The 17784-nt window shown below is 48.4% G+C and overlaps 1 protein-coding gene across 1 annotated transcript; it reads left to right on the plus strand.

The window, feature by feature from the left end:
* Positions 1 to 2596: 2596 nt before the first annotated feature.
* On the plus strand, positions 2597 to 15752 carry LOC149335431 (uncharacterized). Its single transcript, XM_089553919.1, has 8 exons — positions 2597 to 2833; positions 3939 to 4117; positions 4629 to 4830; positions 5403 to 5576; positions 6714 to 7039; positions 12816 to 13007; positions 14099 to 14306; positions 15246 to 15752. Exons 1-8 carry the CDS (start codon positions 2597 to 2599, stop codon positions 15750 to 15752), a joined length of 2025 nt encoding a protein of 674 aa, XP_089410045.1.
* Positions 15753 to 17784: the final 2032 nt, after the last annotated feature.

Here is a 17784-nt window from a genome sequence, read left to right on the forward strand (position 1 = left end):
TGCGACTTTGTTGACGCTTCAGTGTTTCGCGCGATTGCTCGTTTCGTGGTAATATTAGCAGCTAATGTAGTACAAATATTCGATTCGTATTCGATTCGATTCCGTCAGTGCTCGATTCATAACCGATTCGGTTTTTAGTTACACTATTTGTATTCGATTCGGTTTGGAAGAAAGTACTATTCGCGCAACCCTAATATTATTCAGGTACTTTTTTTTTTCTTATCAGACTGCTGGATTGTAAAGCAGCAACACATAGCACAAGAAGTGCCTTCGCTCCTATCTACATTGAACAGCACCTGCTCGCTCATGCACACTGCCGTACAATCGCATGCATTTAGCGCGTTTCGGACGGAATGTGGGTTCCATCAATCTTTATTTTGCATTTTTAGTACAAATTTTTAGTAGTTTAATTGAGGATTTGCGGAATCCGATGTTAATTTTCTGGTTAAAACCACCAACGCGTACATATGTATACGTACTTGTAAACACGGAAACTAGTACATGAATGAGAATGACATGACAGTGGTAGATGGCTAGGAGGCCGGATACTTACAAATGCTCGCTATGCCTATGGTCTTTTGTAATACTACTTGTACTGGCATATACTTTAAGTACATATTTATCGCTATCGATTTCAAAAGCGTGCTTTATTTTTCTAGTCTTACTCTGAAGATGCGTGGCGACTAAAAAGTTATCAAAACATATATTTGTACTTGCATCTACTTTCAGCTTGCCTTATTTGTTTTGGGGTTGAAAAGCGCTTTTCAGTCTTACCTTTATGCTCTGAAGATGGGGATCGGCGAAAAAATTGTCAAAACATTTATTTCTTATTAGTAGCCGTCACGCAGAGCTTCATCTGTCGGATGGAACGATGTGGCCTTACAAGGGCGCCCCGGCAGAGCTGACATTCATCTGACCATGAAGATCTTGGTATTGAACGAGGTGTCGCCGCTGCGTTTTGCCCGTGTCCCGTTAGCACACACTCCTGTAATTATGTTACATATCACTACGTTGGCCATTTTGTTCCGCGGGTCACTGGCTCTCACGAGGCCACCACGTAAATCCGCTAGCTGTAAAAGCTGATCGCCCTTCAAACCTTGCATGTGCTTCAGGAAATAGGTGTCATCGATATGTGGCGGGAGTCTGCGCAAATATATGCCTTGCAATGTAATCGTTAAAGGAAGAATCTACTATAGGTGATGCGCATAAAAAAAAAAGTTGAATATGTATTCTTGCAGACCTTTCCGTATGATGACAATAGCGAGGGCAGCGATCGCAGTTTTGGCAGGAATTGATATTTTAATTGCCAAAGAAAATCAGACCACAATCCTTGTCTGCGCCTAGCTGTGTTAAAAATTCGTGGCTCTCCAGGTAGTCATACTACGTCACCTGGAGTGCATCTATTACACTTTACGAATAGGGCTAAGTGCTTTACATAGCGTTATTTTTGCTGGAAGAAGCTTCAGGCCCTTAAAGTTTGCTCTTGTAAGTAGTCGCCGTTTCCTGCACAGTCTGACCCTCCTTTCTCATGAGCTCTTCAAATGTTCTAAATGGCAGACGACCACTACGATTGCAGTAACGCTACCATCGGCAGCGCTACTGCCGGCAAAAGCGGTTGCTGGTATCTGGGACGCATATCGCCAGTCTTATTTTATTGATAGTATTTTTAAAATCACTTCAGTGCTCTGAACTCAGTTTCAATGAAACCACTTTCCCCGCCAGGTGCCTAGGTGGCCTGGCAGTCGTCGTGTCCGTGACGTGCGGGTTTGCAAACGCCAGTTGGAACTACAAAGCGAAATTCCAGTGTAGAAGAATTGTGTTTTAAATCATCCTGCCTGGCTTCTGAGCGCCAAAGCCGGGTATTAGTTTATCTGGGTAAAGATCTGTGAACTGTTGTAAAAAAAAAGGTCGATAAAAGTCTATACTGTCCTTTTATGGTTTATTTCTTTCTGGGCTTCATATCAGCAACACTTGAACCCCTGTGCTTTCATTTACGACCATACAGGAGGGAAAACAAGTGCGAGGAGACAACGAGACACAGGCGAATTAGTTTCCGACACTATATGCTACCGTAAGACTAACACCGGTTGCATATATAACATCGCCACCAACGCAATCAGCAAACGACCAGATAATGCTAGTGAGGCGCCGGCTTTGGCTCATGCAGCGGCGACACCTCATGGGGAAGAAGGCAGGCATTGGAATGTGAGTGCATGAGAGTTGTGCTGCCTGCTAACAGGTGCCACCACCGGGCTACTGGTGTCGGTACAGGTGCGCGAAGCGCTCGGAATTTCGATATGCCGTGACTATGCAGCGTTCATAGCTGCTACTCATCTATGCGTAGCGTCTGGGCAAATCGGACGATAAGAGGCAGGACCAGGTCATATATTTCAGGCCTCTGCCGGGAGTGCATTCTTTCGCCCTTTTTTTGGGGGGCCTGAAAAGAAGGCTGGCGCCTGGCACTAGCGTGATTGCCGAGGCAAGCCCAGCTGCGTCTCGTTGTTGTCGGCTGCATATCTGCCTTGATGCTACACACGCTCTTGATTCGAAGCTGTTGTAACGCGTCGTATCTCGCACCAACTTCCGGCACGCAGTCATGGACTTCCGGTTGACGGAGCCTCGTCTGAGCCCTCAGCAGCAGACGTTCCTGGCACGAGCGGGGATCATTCTTCTCGCCGTCATCGTCGTGACGGCTACTCTCGCCCTGGTGCTCACGCGCAGTCGCCGCGAGGTGTCTCATCCAGCGCTGGCATTCCCTGCTCCACGACGAATGAGCGGTCACACGCAGCTCTGCAACGCCACCTCGTGTCGCCTGGCCGCAGCTTCGCTGAAGGCGAGGCTTACACCCATAACTAAGGGTTTCGTTGTTTTCTCCTGTTCGAAAAATAAGGGACAAGAACTATGTGCCGCTTGTGAAGCGTGCATTTCCAGGCCATGGGTTGAGGTCCGTCCCTCTTACTTAAGAACAGGAGAATGGATTGTTGGAGCCGGGGGAGGGGAGGGGGTGCGGTTAGCACTTCCACTTTTGATCCACGGTTGTTTCATAACTAATGAAGGAGTAGCCTACTTGGCGTAGCGAGACCAATAGTTACTGAGTAAGATCGCGGTCAAATGTTTATGGGATGCAGGTTCACGGAAAAAATTCAGGGGGAACTTTGTCTAAAGTGCGTAGAGGCGAAAGCGCTTTCCGCACCACTTTGGCTACTTCTGTGGCACTGGTGACGTCACCACTGGATGACGTCACAGATAGTTACCAATTACTAATAATGACGAGCTACTAGTTAATTGTTAATTACTGATAAATTACTAAATACCAATTAACTGCTAATTAATGACGCTTAAGCTTCGCCTTTAGGAGTTGAACGCGACAGCGTGTTGTAGCGCTGCCAGGGAGTCCACAGAACGCCACCATCCGTTCGGCGCGATGCCTTGCCCTTTGAAGGCAACAATTTTTGAGGAAAGGAAATTACGCAGTAATTCTCTGTCATCTCGGTGGACACCCGAACCGCACCGTACAGGTAGGGAGGAAGTGGGAGTGAAAGAAGAAAGAGAAAGAGGGGCCGTAATGAAGAAAATGAAAATTGTATTCGAGGGAAGGAAATTACGCAGGAACTGTCTCACATATCTCGGTGGACACTCGTCAAAAGCCCCTCTGCTGACGAGCTTCTGCTGACAGCCTTCTGTCGACGACGATGAGGCATTAAAGGTTTGCGCCTTAAAAGGTTTACTTCTGCACGGTCAGACATGGCAGTGCTTTGAAAAGCCCGGAAGAGTCAGTGGCGGCCAGGCTTCGCAGCAATATTTTTTTTCCAAGGCAACCGCATCCCGTAAGAGTTTGTTGACGACTGTATACTTCTGCGAAACAAGATCGAGAAAGTCGCAGTTAAAACAACGCTCTGCGCGAGGATGCTCATCGCCATTTTAAATGCTCATTCCAGGATGCGTTAGGTGGCGGCAATCCCTGTGACGACTTCTATTCTTACGTGTGCTCGGGATGGCTACGCAAACCGTCCTTCGTGAGTGCCCACCACTCCCAGATGGCGCTGCTTTCCTGGCGGGCTCGATCTAAGCTCAAGAACATGGCGCATGGCATGAAGGCAACCGGGAGCAACACTAGGTGAGACAGATTATGACGCATTCATCCTTTCCTTGCGACGTCAGTGATCTTTAGCTCAGAGATTCCAGTTAAAGTCTTGCGAGCAATAAAAAAAAACCACTACTGTTTGCTGCATCCTTCAAAGCAGGTAGCTGGCGATAGCTGGCTTGTCCCTGTCCTTAATGTTCCTTGGCAGACGCAAGGAACTTCCATTCGGTACTTATGCCTCAAGAGGCCAGCTTCGCTCACTGTCTTCAAGGTTTGTTTGAAGATGAGATCACCACGTGAGCAGGACCACAGACGAGACAACCCTTCTGGGAGTTACTTTTGTTTCGTTCAAACTACAGTGATCCGTACACCACAGAGTAAACTTGAGATGTTCGTTCCTGCTCTGCTATTTGATAACATAATCTTTCGATCAGTTCATTAGCATTGCTGTCTAACTATTCTAAGAAAGTCGTATATCTCGAGAAGGTCAAAGACGTCCCATACTGTGAAGGTACGTTTATACATGTCTTCCCCTCTAATTCAGGCCTGCTGCTGTGCACGAAGACTCGGCCAATAACAGTTGCGTGAAGGCGGCTGCTCTCTACAACGAGTGCCTCAAGGCCTCCATGGACCACCGCGCCGATGCCCTGGCTGCCTTCCTAAGGGACGTGGGCCTGGGGTTCAGCGTCCACGTCAGGAACCCCGTAGCGCTGGCTCTGGAGCTCGACCTCTACTACAACGTCAAGGCACGATAATACCACTTAGTTGCTTCTTTACTCACTATCCTGTACGAACATTGCGTCCCTTGAAGATTTATTGCGTGAATGGGGTCGTGAAGAGGCCATTGTTCAATGCGTACTGTTCTACGTTAAAGCAAAGAAGTTTAATTTTAAGATGTTTTCGAAGTGGCTAGAATGAGCGACTCTTCATTTGATCATCGTTGACGAACCTGTTGTGTAGACAGGAAGGGACCAACAAAAGGAAACAAATTAACCGTGACTTATCGCTTGTCCACATTAGTGGCTGGGAATTAAAGGTTACGGCGGATGAACTGGATTTCATTCACCTCTTTGATAGATACTTTTACTCTGTCAAAAGTATCCTGAAAATGACTTTCTCGAAATGCTTATATACATGATTTCACTCGTACAAGTTGATAAGTACAGAACTGGTCCCAATTAGATTACTTACTGCCACGAAGCTAGTTGGCCCTAGCCTTAGCGCATGCCCTTAGCGCATGCGTACCACCACCACCACGAACCACCACGCATGCGTACCACCACGAACGTAGGAATAAGTGTAAGCCCACACTCCACAGACGCTGTTTGACCTCCGCCGTCACCCAACGTGGACACGGCCCGATGACCGGTCCGTGCTGGCCATGAGCGTGCGTTCGGACTTGGGACCCTGGCAGCGCGAAAGAGAGAACTTGCGCCGTCACCAGTCCTACTTGGAATTTGTTCACCGATACGTCGTCGTCATTGTGGCCCATGTGAGTTTATTTTTTTCTATAAGTTAGCATAACTAAAGATGCAGGTAATGTCATTTCGCTTTGTATGACCGCGCGTCAGAAAAAACCATGCCAAGGCTTTTTCAACTGACTGCCTTTCCGCACACGACGGCTCAGTGGAGAGACTCAAAGCACCTATTTGTAATTTTCTTGGCGGTATTGCAAGCATCGAGTATCCCTTTATCCTTATGAATGCAGAATTTTGTCCATGACTGAAGTACGAATTCGCAGCATAGGAAAATAAAATAACACACAGAAAGAACACACACACGCGTTTGTGTGTATTGTCTCCATGTGCCGATTTTTCAGTGGATCACCAAGTTGTCCACACATTTGCCATAGAGAATTTCTTCCACATTATAAGATGGTCATCTTTAAGGGTAATGCAGCAACGTGATATTTATATTATAGCACTGTAATACCGTATGGCGACGCAGTAGAATATAGCGCTGATGTGAATTTACGGGTTCAGAGCACGCCGCTCGCTATGGTCACAGACGAAACAGCAATATCAAGAGGCACTTTATCTTTAATAAGACAGCCAGTGATACCCTCACGTATCAAAAGTTCGGCATTTTAAATTAACTGCCACTGAGAGGCCGCTGCTGATGTCTATGACCATTTGGCTTCGATATCACTGCAACTTTTGCTATCACATACGACAATTGTGGACAAATGAATTTTTGAGTAGTAAGCCGTTTATGAGCGCAGTATTTGCACACACTGTAAATTTTTCAATATAACAATCAATATATCCTCAGATCACCCGACGGCACTCTTGCATTTCTTTTTCTATTAACGTTTTTGCTATCGTCAAAAGCGTTCCCCACTGGTTATCTATGAGTCTTAACTGTTCGATGCGATCGATGGAAGCACTTTAAAAATTTCCTACATATCAGAAGAATGGACCATTACCTTCAATATTTACATGGGAGCATTGCCAATTTTTCAGTTTTAAAAATTTTTTGCGACAATGTTGGACATGACTGCACGACGTGGAAATTTCTCGCCTTTCGGTGTTCTAATTCTATGGCGGATGTTTCGATCCCCGTATGAGTTTATCTAGGATCAATGACGTGGTCCTTGCTGATCTGGTTTCCCTGCCTCCCACTGAAACAGGATAACGCGACAGAGATTCATACGGTTGGTGACGTGGACGTCGTAGTGCGCCAGGTCATGGCCACGGAAGAGACGGTGCTTGCCGTAGCCTCGGCCATACCCGATGAAGATCCGGAGCAATACTACGCCATGGTTAACCTCACGGTGCGAAACGGCTCCTCCTTGCCGTCATCGTCCCTGTCAGACAACTTCGTCGAGGTGGCCGTGGGTCATCCTGCCATGCTGGCCTACTACGACTTCTTGTTAAGCAGGGTCCCAGAGTCCGATCTAGCGGCCTACGTCACCTGGGAGACCATACGGCAGCTTGGGCCGCTGGCGGACCTGAAGTAAGTGAAACAAGTAACTGATTACAGTTACTAATACTTCATTTGAAATGTACATGATTCCAGTCGTCAACTACAGCAAAGTCTCCCCGCCCCCCAATACACAAACTCATAATAACAGAGAAATTATCTATTCCTATTATGTTATTTTTCATCCATCTTTTAGTAGCACAGAAAAAAAAATTACGAGGAACTTTAGTGACTAAAGTGGTGAAAGGCAAAAGCCTGTGCTGCATTCTGCTACGCGATTGTTGCGCATGTAGCGATGAATGCTGCCACGAGCAAAGTGAGCGACTACACTTTCACATTCTGTTGGTGCATTAATTAACTGCCAATTAACGAGGCTTAATCTTCGCCTTTAGGAGTGGAACGCGACAGCGTGTTGTAGCGCTGCCAGGGAGTCCATGGAACGCCACCACCCGTTCGGCGCGATGCCTTGCCCTGTGAACGCAACGCTTTTTGAGGAAAGGAAATGGCGCTGTAATTCTGTCATCTTGGTGGACACCTGAACCGCTCCGTACAGGAAGGGAGGAAGTGGAGTGAAAAAAGAAAGAGAAAGAGGGGTCGTAATGAAGAAAATGAAAATTGTATTTAGGGAAGGAAATTACGCAGTAACTGTCTCACATATCTCGGTGGACACCCGTCAAAAGCGGGACACATTTTGTTCACGACAACGATGAGCCATTAAAGGCTTTCGCCTTAAAATATACTCAGGCGAGAATAAGCTAGTACATCTGGCTGGGCCTATAATATGCTTCTGTAACTTACGTTGTTAATTTCATCTGCACTTGTTTTTTTCAAATTTTCTTAATCTTTTTTTACGTTTTCTTGTAAACACATCAATAGCGACACTGAATAGTGTCCCAATACACGCGCCGCAAGTAAGCATATTGCTTTAACATTCCAAGACCTTGCGCACCACTTTGAAGTTACGCAAAGCACTGCACTTCGCCGTTGTTCGCACTCTGAGGAAACAAAACCCAAGTACATTAGGCATCACAGTTCGTTGTTCCGTCGCGGTCAAATGCCAAGTGGTGGTGGTGGTGGTGAAAAACTTTAATCAAAGAGAGCTTGAGGGTAAAAAAACCCTGCTGCATGGTCGGTATCCTTGGTCCGGGACACCGCACGACGAGGCCCCGTCTCGCGCCCGCTTGACCAGCCCTTTGGGACTCCAGTGTGGAGCAGTTGAGGAGGGCAGTCTCCCATGCCTCTCGGGTGGGGATGGGGGAGGGGGGAAGGTGAGGATTCTGAGTACATGCCCACACCATGTGAAAGATATCGCAGATCTCTCCACAGTGCGGGCAGCGCCCATCTGTGTTCGGATCGAAGTGTTTTGCTATTGCAGGACAGAGAAGGGTTCCTGTCTGCAGGCGCCGCAGAGTTCGCTCCTCCGCCTTACTCAGCCCCTTGGCGGGTGCCGGGTAGAGACGGTGGCTGTCGCAATAATAAATTAGGATTTCGCGGAACCGCAGAAGCGGTTTATGAGCTTCTGACCCATGAGAGCTAGGATGAGGAGCCCGGTGTGTGAGCGCTCGGGCGGCCGCATCAGCGGCCTCATTGCCTCGTAAACCCTGGTGGCCAGGAGCCCAGATCACTTTTGTGCGAGTTGGATCGGCGAGAGCGCGTCTTAGAATTTGCGAGGCAAGAGGTGATATTTCGCCTGCAAGATAATGTTCACAGGCCCGGCGAGAGTCTCTGATTACCGTTTTCGATTTTGGATCGGCGGCAGCGAGAGCTATTGCGACTTCCTCCGCTCGTGTTGAATTTGGGGCCCGAAAAGATAGCCCATCGACATTCATTCCCTGGTGGACTACGGCAGCCGTGAAGAATCCCGCGGGCGACGGCCCTGTGATGTCCACGTAATAGACGCCCTCTTTATAACCATATTGCCTCTCAAGCGTGCGAACCCGCGCTTGTCGTCTGCCTTCATGTGAAGCCATGTCCATGTTACGCGGGAGCGGAGCGACCAAGAGCATGTGGCGCCACAGCACCGGGATGTTCTCCGTCCACTCTGGTATGCATGTGTGTTGGATGTGTAAGCGGTTTAGCAGGCGGCGCCCAGGCACCGTCTGCGATAGCCGCGTATATTGGTTCACGAGGTGGGCCTCCCGCAACTCCTGATAGGAGTTTACCATTCCCAACGCCTTCAGTTTGGCGTTGGAGGTAGCCACCGGGAGGTCTAGTGCTCGCTTTGTTGCCTTCCTGATGATGGCGTCAATGCGCTCGTCTTGTTGTTTGGTGGTGCGTAGGTACGGCACGGCGTAGAGGATCCGGCTGGTCACGAAGGCATAGGCGAGCCGTAGCGCGTCCCTGCCCCGCAGACCACCCCGCTTGTTGGAAACACGGCGGATCATGCGCCCTACCTGTTCACCTATGCTCTTGAGTTTCGCTATAGTAGAGTCCGGCCTAAGTTTGCTATTGATGAACAGACCCAGGATCCGGAGCTCCGCCACTTCTCTGATGGGACCGCCCGACAGAGATATGTGTAGAGACGTGTTGTCCTTGTGGTTTGTCCTGACGTGTAGAAGCTCTGATTTGGCGGGATCACATTGGAGACCACAGTCGGCAGCATATGCTTCGACTATGGAGGCGGCCTGCTGAAGGCGGTCCTCCATCTCCCCAAGGCTCCCCTCGGTGGTCCAGATTGTAATGTCGTCTGCGTAGAGTGCATGTTTTATGCCATCCACCTGAGCCAGCCGGCCGGGCAGGTGCATCATGGCGATGTTGAAAAGGAGCGGTGATAACACCGCCCCCTGTGGTGTACCTCGTGTACCCATAGAGTACGGGCCGTATTCCTCGTCCTCGATCCGTAGGAGTGCCTGACGCGCAGAGAGGAAGTCTCTGACATAGGCGAAGGCCTTCGCCCCGCAGTTAGTGGTGTTCAAGTTAGAGAGTATGGTGCCATGTTTAACATTGTCAAAAGCCCCCTTAAGATCGAGGGCGAGAATGGCCTTGTCGTTTTGTTGCATGGCTGTGGGTCGTATTATGTCCCTGTGTAGTTGGAGTAGGACATCCTGTGCAGACATGTGTGGGCGGAACCCGAACATAGTGTCTGCAAAGAGGCCCTTACCCTCCATGTATGGAGAGAGGCGATCCCGAACCATTGTCTCCATGAGCTTTCCCACACACGAGGTTAATGAGATGGGTCTCAAGTTGTCCGTAGTCACGGCTTTACCTGCTTTGGGGATGCGTTACAAGCGATGTTTTCCATTCGAGTGGGAGCGGACACCCATCCCAGATCTGATTTATGTATTGTAGCAAATGGAGGTATGCAGAGTCGGAGAGGTTCGCCAACAGTTTCACTGTTATGCGATCCCGACCCGGTGCCCCACCTCGGCGCATTTTAGCCAGGGCCGCCTTAAGGTCATGCAACTCAAAAGGGGCGTCTAAATCCTGATTTGGCTTGCCGGAGTACGTGTACTCGGGCCCAACCGGGTCATTTGTGCGGCAGAGATACCTGTCGCACAAAGTGTCCGCAAGTTGCGCCGTCGTACCTTGGTACCCGTGCAGAGCCCGCCGGAGCTTTTTTTGCGTCTCCCCTTTCGTTTGAGAAGGGTCGATGAGGCTGCGCAGGAGACGCCAAGTCCCCTTCGAGCTCATCTGACGCGCTGCCGAGTTGCAGCGTTCTATCCAATTGGTGTCTGTGACTTGAATGTGCGGACGTGCAGGATGCGACTCGACCGTAGTCACTCTAACGCGAGGGAATTCTGTGATACGCCAGTTTGCCCCCGAGTTCAGGTTCTTGTTATTATACCACTAGTTACAACTGCTTTTTGAACAAAAAGTAGCACATTGCAAGGAATAATAATAAAAATAGGAACTGGATTTCCGAAAACTTTACATGTTACAAAGGTAGTAAATCCATTACAAAAATCGAAAAAAATTGGTGTGGTTTAGCTCTGGTTAAATCTGGTTGGTTCCGAAAGCCCCTCCTCTTCCGCTTTTCAAGACGTTCGGCGCATTGTTATTCTGTTTCCTGGGCACGTCTTCGTCTCCTAGCTTCATTCCGTACAGCAAGGCTGGACTCACATTCTGAACTTGAAGTGGCTTGTTTAGCTGCTTCTGATTCTCGTCATTTTCGCAGACGTTCTTCTCGTTGTTCCTCTGTTTGCTGGGCATGTTTTTCCGCTTGGCTTCATTCCGTTTAGCCTGCCTAATTCCAGCTTCTGAACTCGATACAGCACGTTTGGCTGCTTCGGCTTCTCGTCTTTTCCGCAGTCGTTCTTCTCGTTGTTCTTCCGTTTCTTGGGCACGTTGCAACCTCTTTCTTGCATTCTTCCTAGCTTGCTTGGCTGTCGCCTAAACTGTTCAGAAGCAGTAGAGCAACTAGATTCAGATATAGACTCTTCGTCGGTGACTTCCATGGCGAGACTCCTCGAGGAGCGCGGCACAACCAGCTCCTCCTGGCTTCGGTGGAGAGAGCAAGCTGACAACACGCGTTGCCATAGCAGCGGAGAGCCTGACTTCACACCATCTGTTGGGCACGGCGGCGGCTCCTCGAGGAGCAGGGGGTCCACGGACCACGCGAGGAGCGGTTAGACCTAGCGTAGTATTGCTTTCGCAATAAAAATATAATTATTTTCCAGGTGAGCAATTACCCCTAACACATTAGTAACAAGCCTGGCAGAAACGTATTCTTAACATCCACCTCGCAGTTTCTTTGTAATTTTGGCTATTTTGAGTTCGGTACTTGGTTCATCGCAGCTAAGGTGCTTCGATAGCAGACATGGTGCTATCGAGGCACCCTAATACCAGCACGGATCCTATGCCATTTGTCGAGCAGTGCCAGAACTTTTCATTCAGTATTCACTAGACGCTTGACAAATGAAATCGCTGCGGTCAGTTATGTAAATGCCCCTCTATCTTTCAAAAGTAGCGAATAGTTTTGACCCAGCCACCACGATCATTTGAGGACGTTAAGGGACGTTTCAGGAACACTAGGACTGGTGCGCAAACGCAAAAAGATCACGTCTCGCCAACCGGCCTTTCGCACGGCGCGGTGACTGAATGAAATCTATTCGGCGCGTCTTCTGCTAGCGCTGCTACTACAACCCCTGAGACGGCGCGCCTATAGTTGTCGCTGCCTTTTAAAAAGAGGAGTCTTGCATTTGCGCAGTCGAATACTGTTGAGTGCATGGAGCATTTCAGATAACGAGAGAGATGGATGGGTATGGGGAGGGGATTATTTCTGACACCCTGCGAGAAATTTCAGCCTATCGTCTACCACCATTCTCCCAGCCCGTCACCGACTCTATGTGACCAATAGTAAGAGATCCTGGAAATGCTTGATCGGTGGGGCAAGGCGGCTGTCCCCAAAAGCACGGTGTAAGTCTTAGAGATAATTGTCTTAGATCTTTGCTCGCTATGGCATGCGAGTCCGTTCCCCCTGACTGTCCCCAATCCCATCCATTTCCCACAGCCCAAACCATTTTCCAACTTCCCATTCCTACAGCCCATCCTTTCCGCTACTTCCCAGGGGAGATTAGGGGAGTTTCCCCGGGCCCGCTCCCCCGGCTGAGGGTCGCTAAAGTAGTTTTCCCCCTTTTCTTTTTACTTTTACACCTACGGGTGGCAAAATTACAAGTTGCCCACGGGCCTGTTCTCGTATTTTTTGAAAATGGGTTAAGCCTGTGATACGTATGTGGTGCAGGCAGGGGCCTATTATTTTTATTTCCTTTTAGGTCGCCCCAACGTAATCAATGACTTACATGGTGATGCCAGTGCATTGGAGAAGACTGCAAGCGTGTGGCTGGTCATTAACATTCGGCACTCCTCGCAGGCTTTCGCACGGCACTGCAAGCAGGAGTTGCTTCGAGGCTGTCTACCGCCTGATGCCCTATCCTAGTGTGCTGCCGTACTTGGAGGAGCTCGATTCCTCCAGGGCCTGGGAAGAGGCGGAGCTGGTCTTCAGAGACGTCGCAGAGGCTCTCATCAGCTTCATGAAGAGGCGAGGCATAGCGATCTGGTCCTAGTGAGTGCGTTTCATAAGGTGCTTGAACTCATTTTTTTTTTTTTACGAGAAGAATTAGCCTAGCTGCATCTTGAGGTCCTGAACTGTTCGTATCACAACAATTGCAGGATTGCCTTGTCTGTCTTTGGCGGCGTTATTTAAGAGCATGCTAAGAACCCTGGGACTAAAGCGCAATAGGAGGGCTTGAATAAGCTGTACACTAGATTCGAAGGTACTTACTAATTTGATTTCATAGTTGATAGGATGGTGTAGTACTGATTAGAGTTGACTCTCCAGAACGGCTTTTTTTAATAATTCAGCGCTGCATATTAAGACGAGGACAAAGAAGGAACTTGACAGGACGGGCGCTGTTCTTTCTGCATCCTAAATTGTAGCGCTGGAATACTTTTTCAAAAATACTGCACAACCAACTAGCACCGAAAGGTGTTTTGATAAGCGAACTGTCTACAACGCAACCAAGTACAATGTCGTACCGCGGCTGCGATAAGATTTTCGCCTGCTCAGCCTTCTATAGATTCCTAATTCAGAAGCACACTAAATGCTCAGTTCTTCTTGCGCTATTACTGCTCTGCCTTAACCTGGATGGCACATTGGTTGGACCACGATCAAACATGTCCTTGAACTTCATTTTAATTTCTCGCTTGCCAAGGCTTTTACAAGGGGCATAATTCTTCAGGCAGGAGTACTAACGTTTCATCTATAGACATGGCCTGCATAACTGACATATGATGGCTTGTTTCCGGGCTGGTCGGTGCGATTACGGTTGGGTTGGCCAAGCTGAGCATTGGAACAGGCACTTAGACAAGCAAGGCACATCGCTGCCCACAGGACGGCGATGTGTCTTATTTGACTTTCTACGTCCGTATCCCAGTGTTCAATCTCATACACCCTAAACACATTCGTCGAAGTCACTTCACCTTGAAGTGTTAACTGAACAAGTATTTGAATTTCGACTATGCGCGCTTTTATGCGCTTCCGTCAAAATTACGGAGTCCGCAGCCACGCTTCCTGACTTTCTTCTGCACTGGTGAAAGCTGGTGTCGAAACGCGCTTTCAGAGAGTCCACTAAGGTCTGATTTCCGTTCACTCAGCAACACCAGCTTTAGCCTGGGCCTGCCAACTGGGAGACAGCTCGATGCATTGTACGGCGAGCTGCAAGTGGAGGAGTCGTCGGCACAGAGGCCCTTCTTGGACATATACGTGGCAGCCCTCTCCCATGTTCGCAGTAAGGAGCTCTTCGCCATCGCCCAAGGAGAGCCGCACTATGTGCTCCCACCTCCACAGACGAGGAAAGTACAGGTAAGTCACAGTATCTTACATATATAGCCAAACCTCGTTAAAACGAAACGGGTTATAACGGAAAAATGGGTATAACGAAGGAATCGCGATTCCCCTTGTAGGATCGGTCAGCAGGGGCTCTAACGAAGCTACGGTTGTCACGAATTAATGGCCGGGCCCCTTCAACTTCGTTATAACGAGGATCAACTGTAGTGGGCTCGCATGGCTGGACAAATCTCGCTCGTGCCAAGGATGGTGCTCTCACCACCCGCTTTACCCACATGCTTAGCGAGAAGCTTTTCTATGGTTTGAGCATCCTATGCCGGAAGTGCGCAGTTCGATCCCCAGTGTCACTGGGTACCCACCGGTGATACAGAGCGTAAGCTTTCACTTGGCCTGGTGCTCGGCTTAATTAGGGGGAAATGCTTCGGAATTGGGTCTTTGGACCCTCCTTGAGTACACGGAAACACCATGTGCGATGATGCTCTTTGACCTCAGGTACCCTTCAGCCGTAAAAGTTCATCATTGTGGTCGAGAAGCTTTTTCTGAGCTGCATCTTAGAAAGATTAAATTATAGTTCAGAGGCCGGCTTGAATAGCGTGGGTATAGCTGATAAATCAGCCCTGAAGGAGAGCAGCACGCAATAAAATAAAGAAAAAAAAGATGTGCGTTGATGACATTGACAGCAACGACGACTCAGTGAATATACACAAATAAAAAAATAAGCCTTCTAAATTTCGAAATCTAAAACTGAAGCTATTTGTTCGCAATGACCCTCACTGGCCTATCCAGGTCATCTGGTCGCAACTAGGGCACGAAGGTCAACGCTTTCGATATAGGCTAGTCTTTCAGACTTGCCACAATGGTTAGCATCAGCTGCCGCTGTCACGCTGGTAACATGGGTTAACAGCTGGTAACAAGTTATCACTTTGGCACGCCGCATGCTTGCATGCTGTCAAGGTCACACCCGGCGGCAAAGGCCTGGTTCCCGTGACGTGGCTGCTACCACCCCGCTTCGGCGCAGACATGCCTCCCGCGCTCAACTACGGTGGCCTGGGACTCGGTCTGACCAAAGCTCTGGTCAGGGCCTCGGCCTCCTTCACCCTCGACAACGTCTGGCTCGAGTGCCTTGCGAGGCTCGAGCCTCGTGTGGATCTCCAAGCCGAGGACTTTGCTCTGGCTCGTCAGGCGCTCGCCACAGAGGTCGAGGTAGAGTTCGCGGACCAACACCCTCAGCTGGCGCGGCCGCTGGTGCTGCCAGGATTGGAGTACATGAGCGAAGAGATGCTGTTCTTCGTCGGTGCCTGCGCCAGTCTGTGCGCCAGGGGCGACGCCCAGGCCCCGCACCGATGCAACGTGGCCGCAAGGAACTCCGGCCGCTTCGCCAGCGTTTTCCATTGTCCCGCGGGGTCGTACATGAACCCCCGCGAGCGCTGTCTGTACCCTAACCGGACCCGGATAGGGTAGTTTTGATGAGTGTGGCCTCAGCCACGGTTCTTTATTTTGGAGCTCGTCCAGCATCTGATGGCACCCAGCTTATTTCTGAGTTTACGACACTTCGCAGTAAAGACTACAGCAGTAATGCTGTTCCTCGTTTATCCCTGGCTTTAGAAATACGGCCCATCGAGTTCGACAGAGGAATACAATTACACTGTTTCATCTTCTTCCTTTTGAATACGTCCGCTTTCATTTACGTGCTAGAAACAGTGTGCCGTTTCCAAAAGTGACTTCTATAAAGAGGCGAAACACAATATAGATAACGTGGTCGGTACTGAGGGAGGGAAATCTGAGCAAATTGGCACACGCGCATTTAGCTCCTTCTCTACGCCGACCACCGAGAGGACAGGGCCAGAATCATCTGTTATGTTTTGAACTTTTCATTTTTAATAGTTTCGTCTCGACTGTGTCACTAGACTCACTACAATCAAAGATGAGCTTTGCTTCACGTTGCCAAAAAGAAAGTCATGGGCAGATTTAAAGCTTTGAAAACCTCGGCAAATTTAACGCTCTTAATTTGCACGTCAGGGAGGCGAGCTTTCTACTTGGAATGTGCACGACGTCTGTCACTAAAGTAACTGACAAGATGCAATATCTCCGAAGAGATTGAGCTTGCAGCTTTTTAGGAAGCTCGCTAGAAGTGCGCCTGCTGTATTCTCGTGACCCTCATCGAAAGGCACATGAACTAATGAATATGAATGAATGAATGAATGAATGAATGAATGAATGAATGAATGAATGAATGAATGAATGAATGAATGAATGAATTGGTGTGCGACTTTGCCGTCACTCTAAGAAGAATGAAGCGATACTATCGACGTATTTCCATCAATGTCGTCGCAGCCATTCACGTACAAGCTTTAGAAAAATTTGTTTACTCGCATACACTTTCCTTAAGTTTTTAGCAATGATTTTAAAGTTTTTAGAAATGGACGTTGAAGCGGGGAGCTGTATTTTGCAACTATTGTTTTTGCGATTCATTTTTAGCCCCTTTACCTTTGGCCGCTAGCGCCAATATAAGGATGACAAAGTAGTGACATCTGACGTGGCTAAAACCATGACTGACGTTATGACTGTCTGTGGGACAAGCAATATCAGTGGCTGGCTCCTGCATGCATTCCAGGCCTGGTCGATGCTAAAGAAGCTAAAGAATGAAGCATCAAAAGAATCGTTACAAAATACAGCCCCTGGAGCTTAAATTTACGCTCCGGACAATTAACGGGTGATAAAGATGGGCTCGCTTACTACGCACCATGTCATGCAGTGGTGTGGAACCGTCTATCGAGCACAGACGCACATTTAGAAAGGCTCTGAGGAATCGAAGTGAGCCTGTCTCGATTTATTGCAGCCTTCCAGTGACAGGAAACGAATATTTTCACAGAAAACAGAGCTTTCATGAACTAGAAACGGGAAAGGCAGATACGAATATCGCCGCTTCCGACTTTTGTCACAAGCGAGCTGCTATGCCAATTTTTTTTTTATACGTGGACCTCTGAGGTCAAAGCACGTCAGAATCACCTACTTCTAGCAGGTATTTCGGAGTCCATATGAGCCTCGGCGTCATCATCATCATCATTAATGTCACTAGTTTTCAATATAGAGTGATGAAAAACGTTCAGTTTTAAACTCTTCGTCGCGATAAATAAATCTCTGGTCGCCGAACGCTCGACAACGGTCACAAAAATCAAAGGTATTAATTGTCCTTTCTTGAAACAAACAAACGAACATCAAACGAATAAACAAACAAATAAATCGAAATTTGATAGAGTTCTCCTCAGTATCCCAATGAGGCACACCTAAATACGGCAGAAACAAAATTAGCGTTTACAGACTTCGCTACCAGGAATTCAGAAAAGCGCCTTTAACCTCCCTGACATACAGCCCTGACAAACAGAAAATGGCTCCAGATTTTGATCACAGACAATGAAGAGTCTTGTCGTATTGCAAGTTCAACACAAATAACCTGTAAGAACTTTGTGAAAACTCTGCGCAGAAGTCTGTA

This window comes from Amblyomma mixtum, chromosome 7, assembly GCF_055824585.1.
Source record: "Amblyomma mixtum isolate Tamu chromosome 7, ASM5582458v1, whole genome shotgun sequence".
NCBI lineage: Eukaryota > Metazoa > Arthropoda > Arachnida > Ixodida > Ixodidae > Amblyomma > Amblyomma mixtum.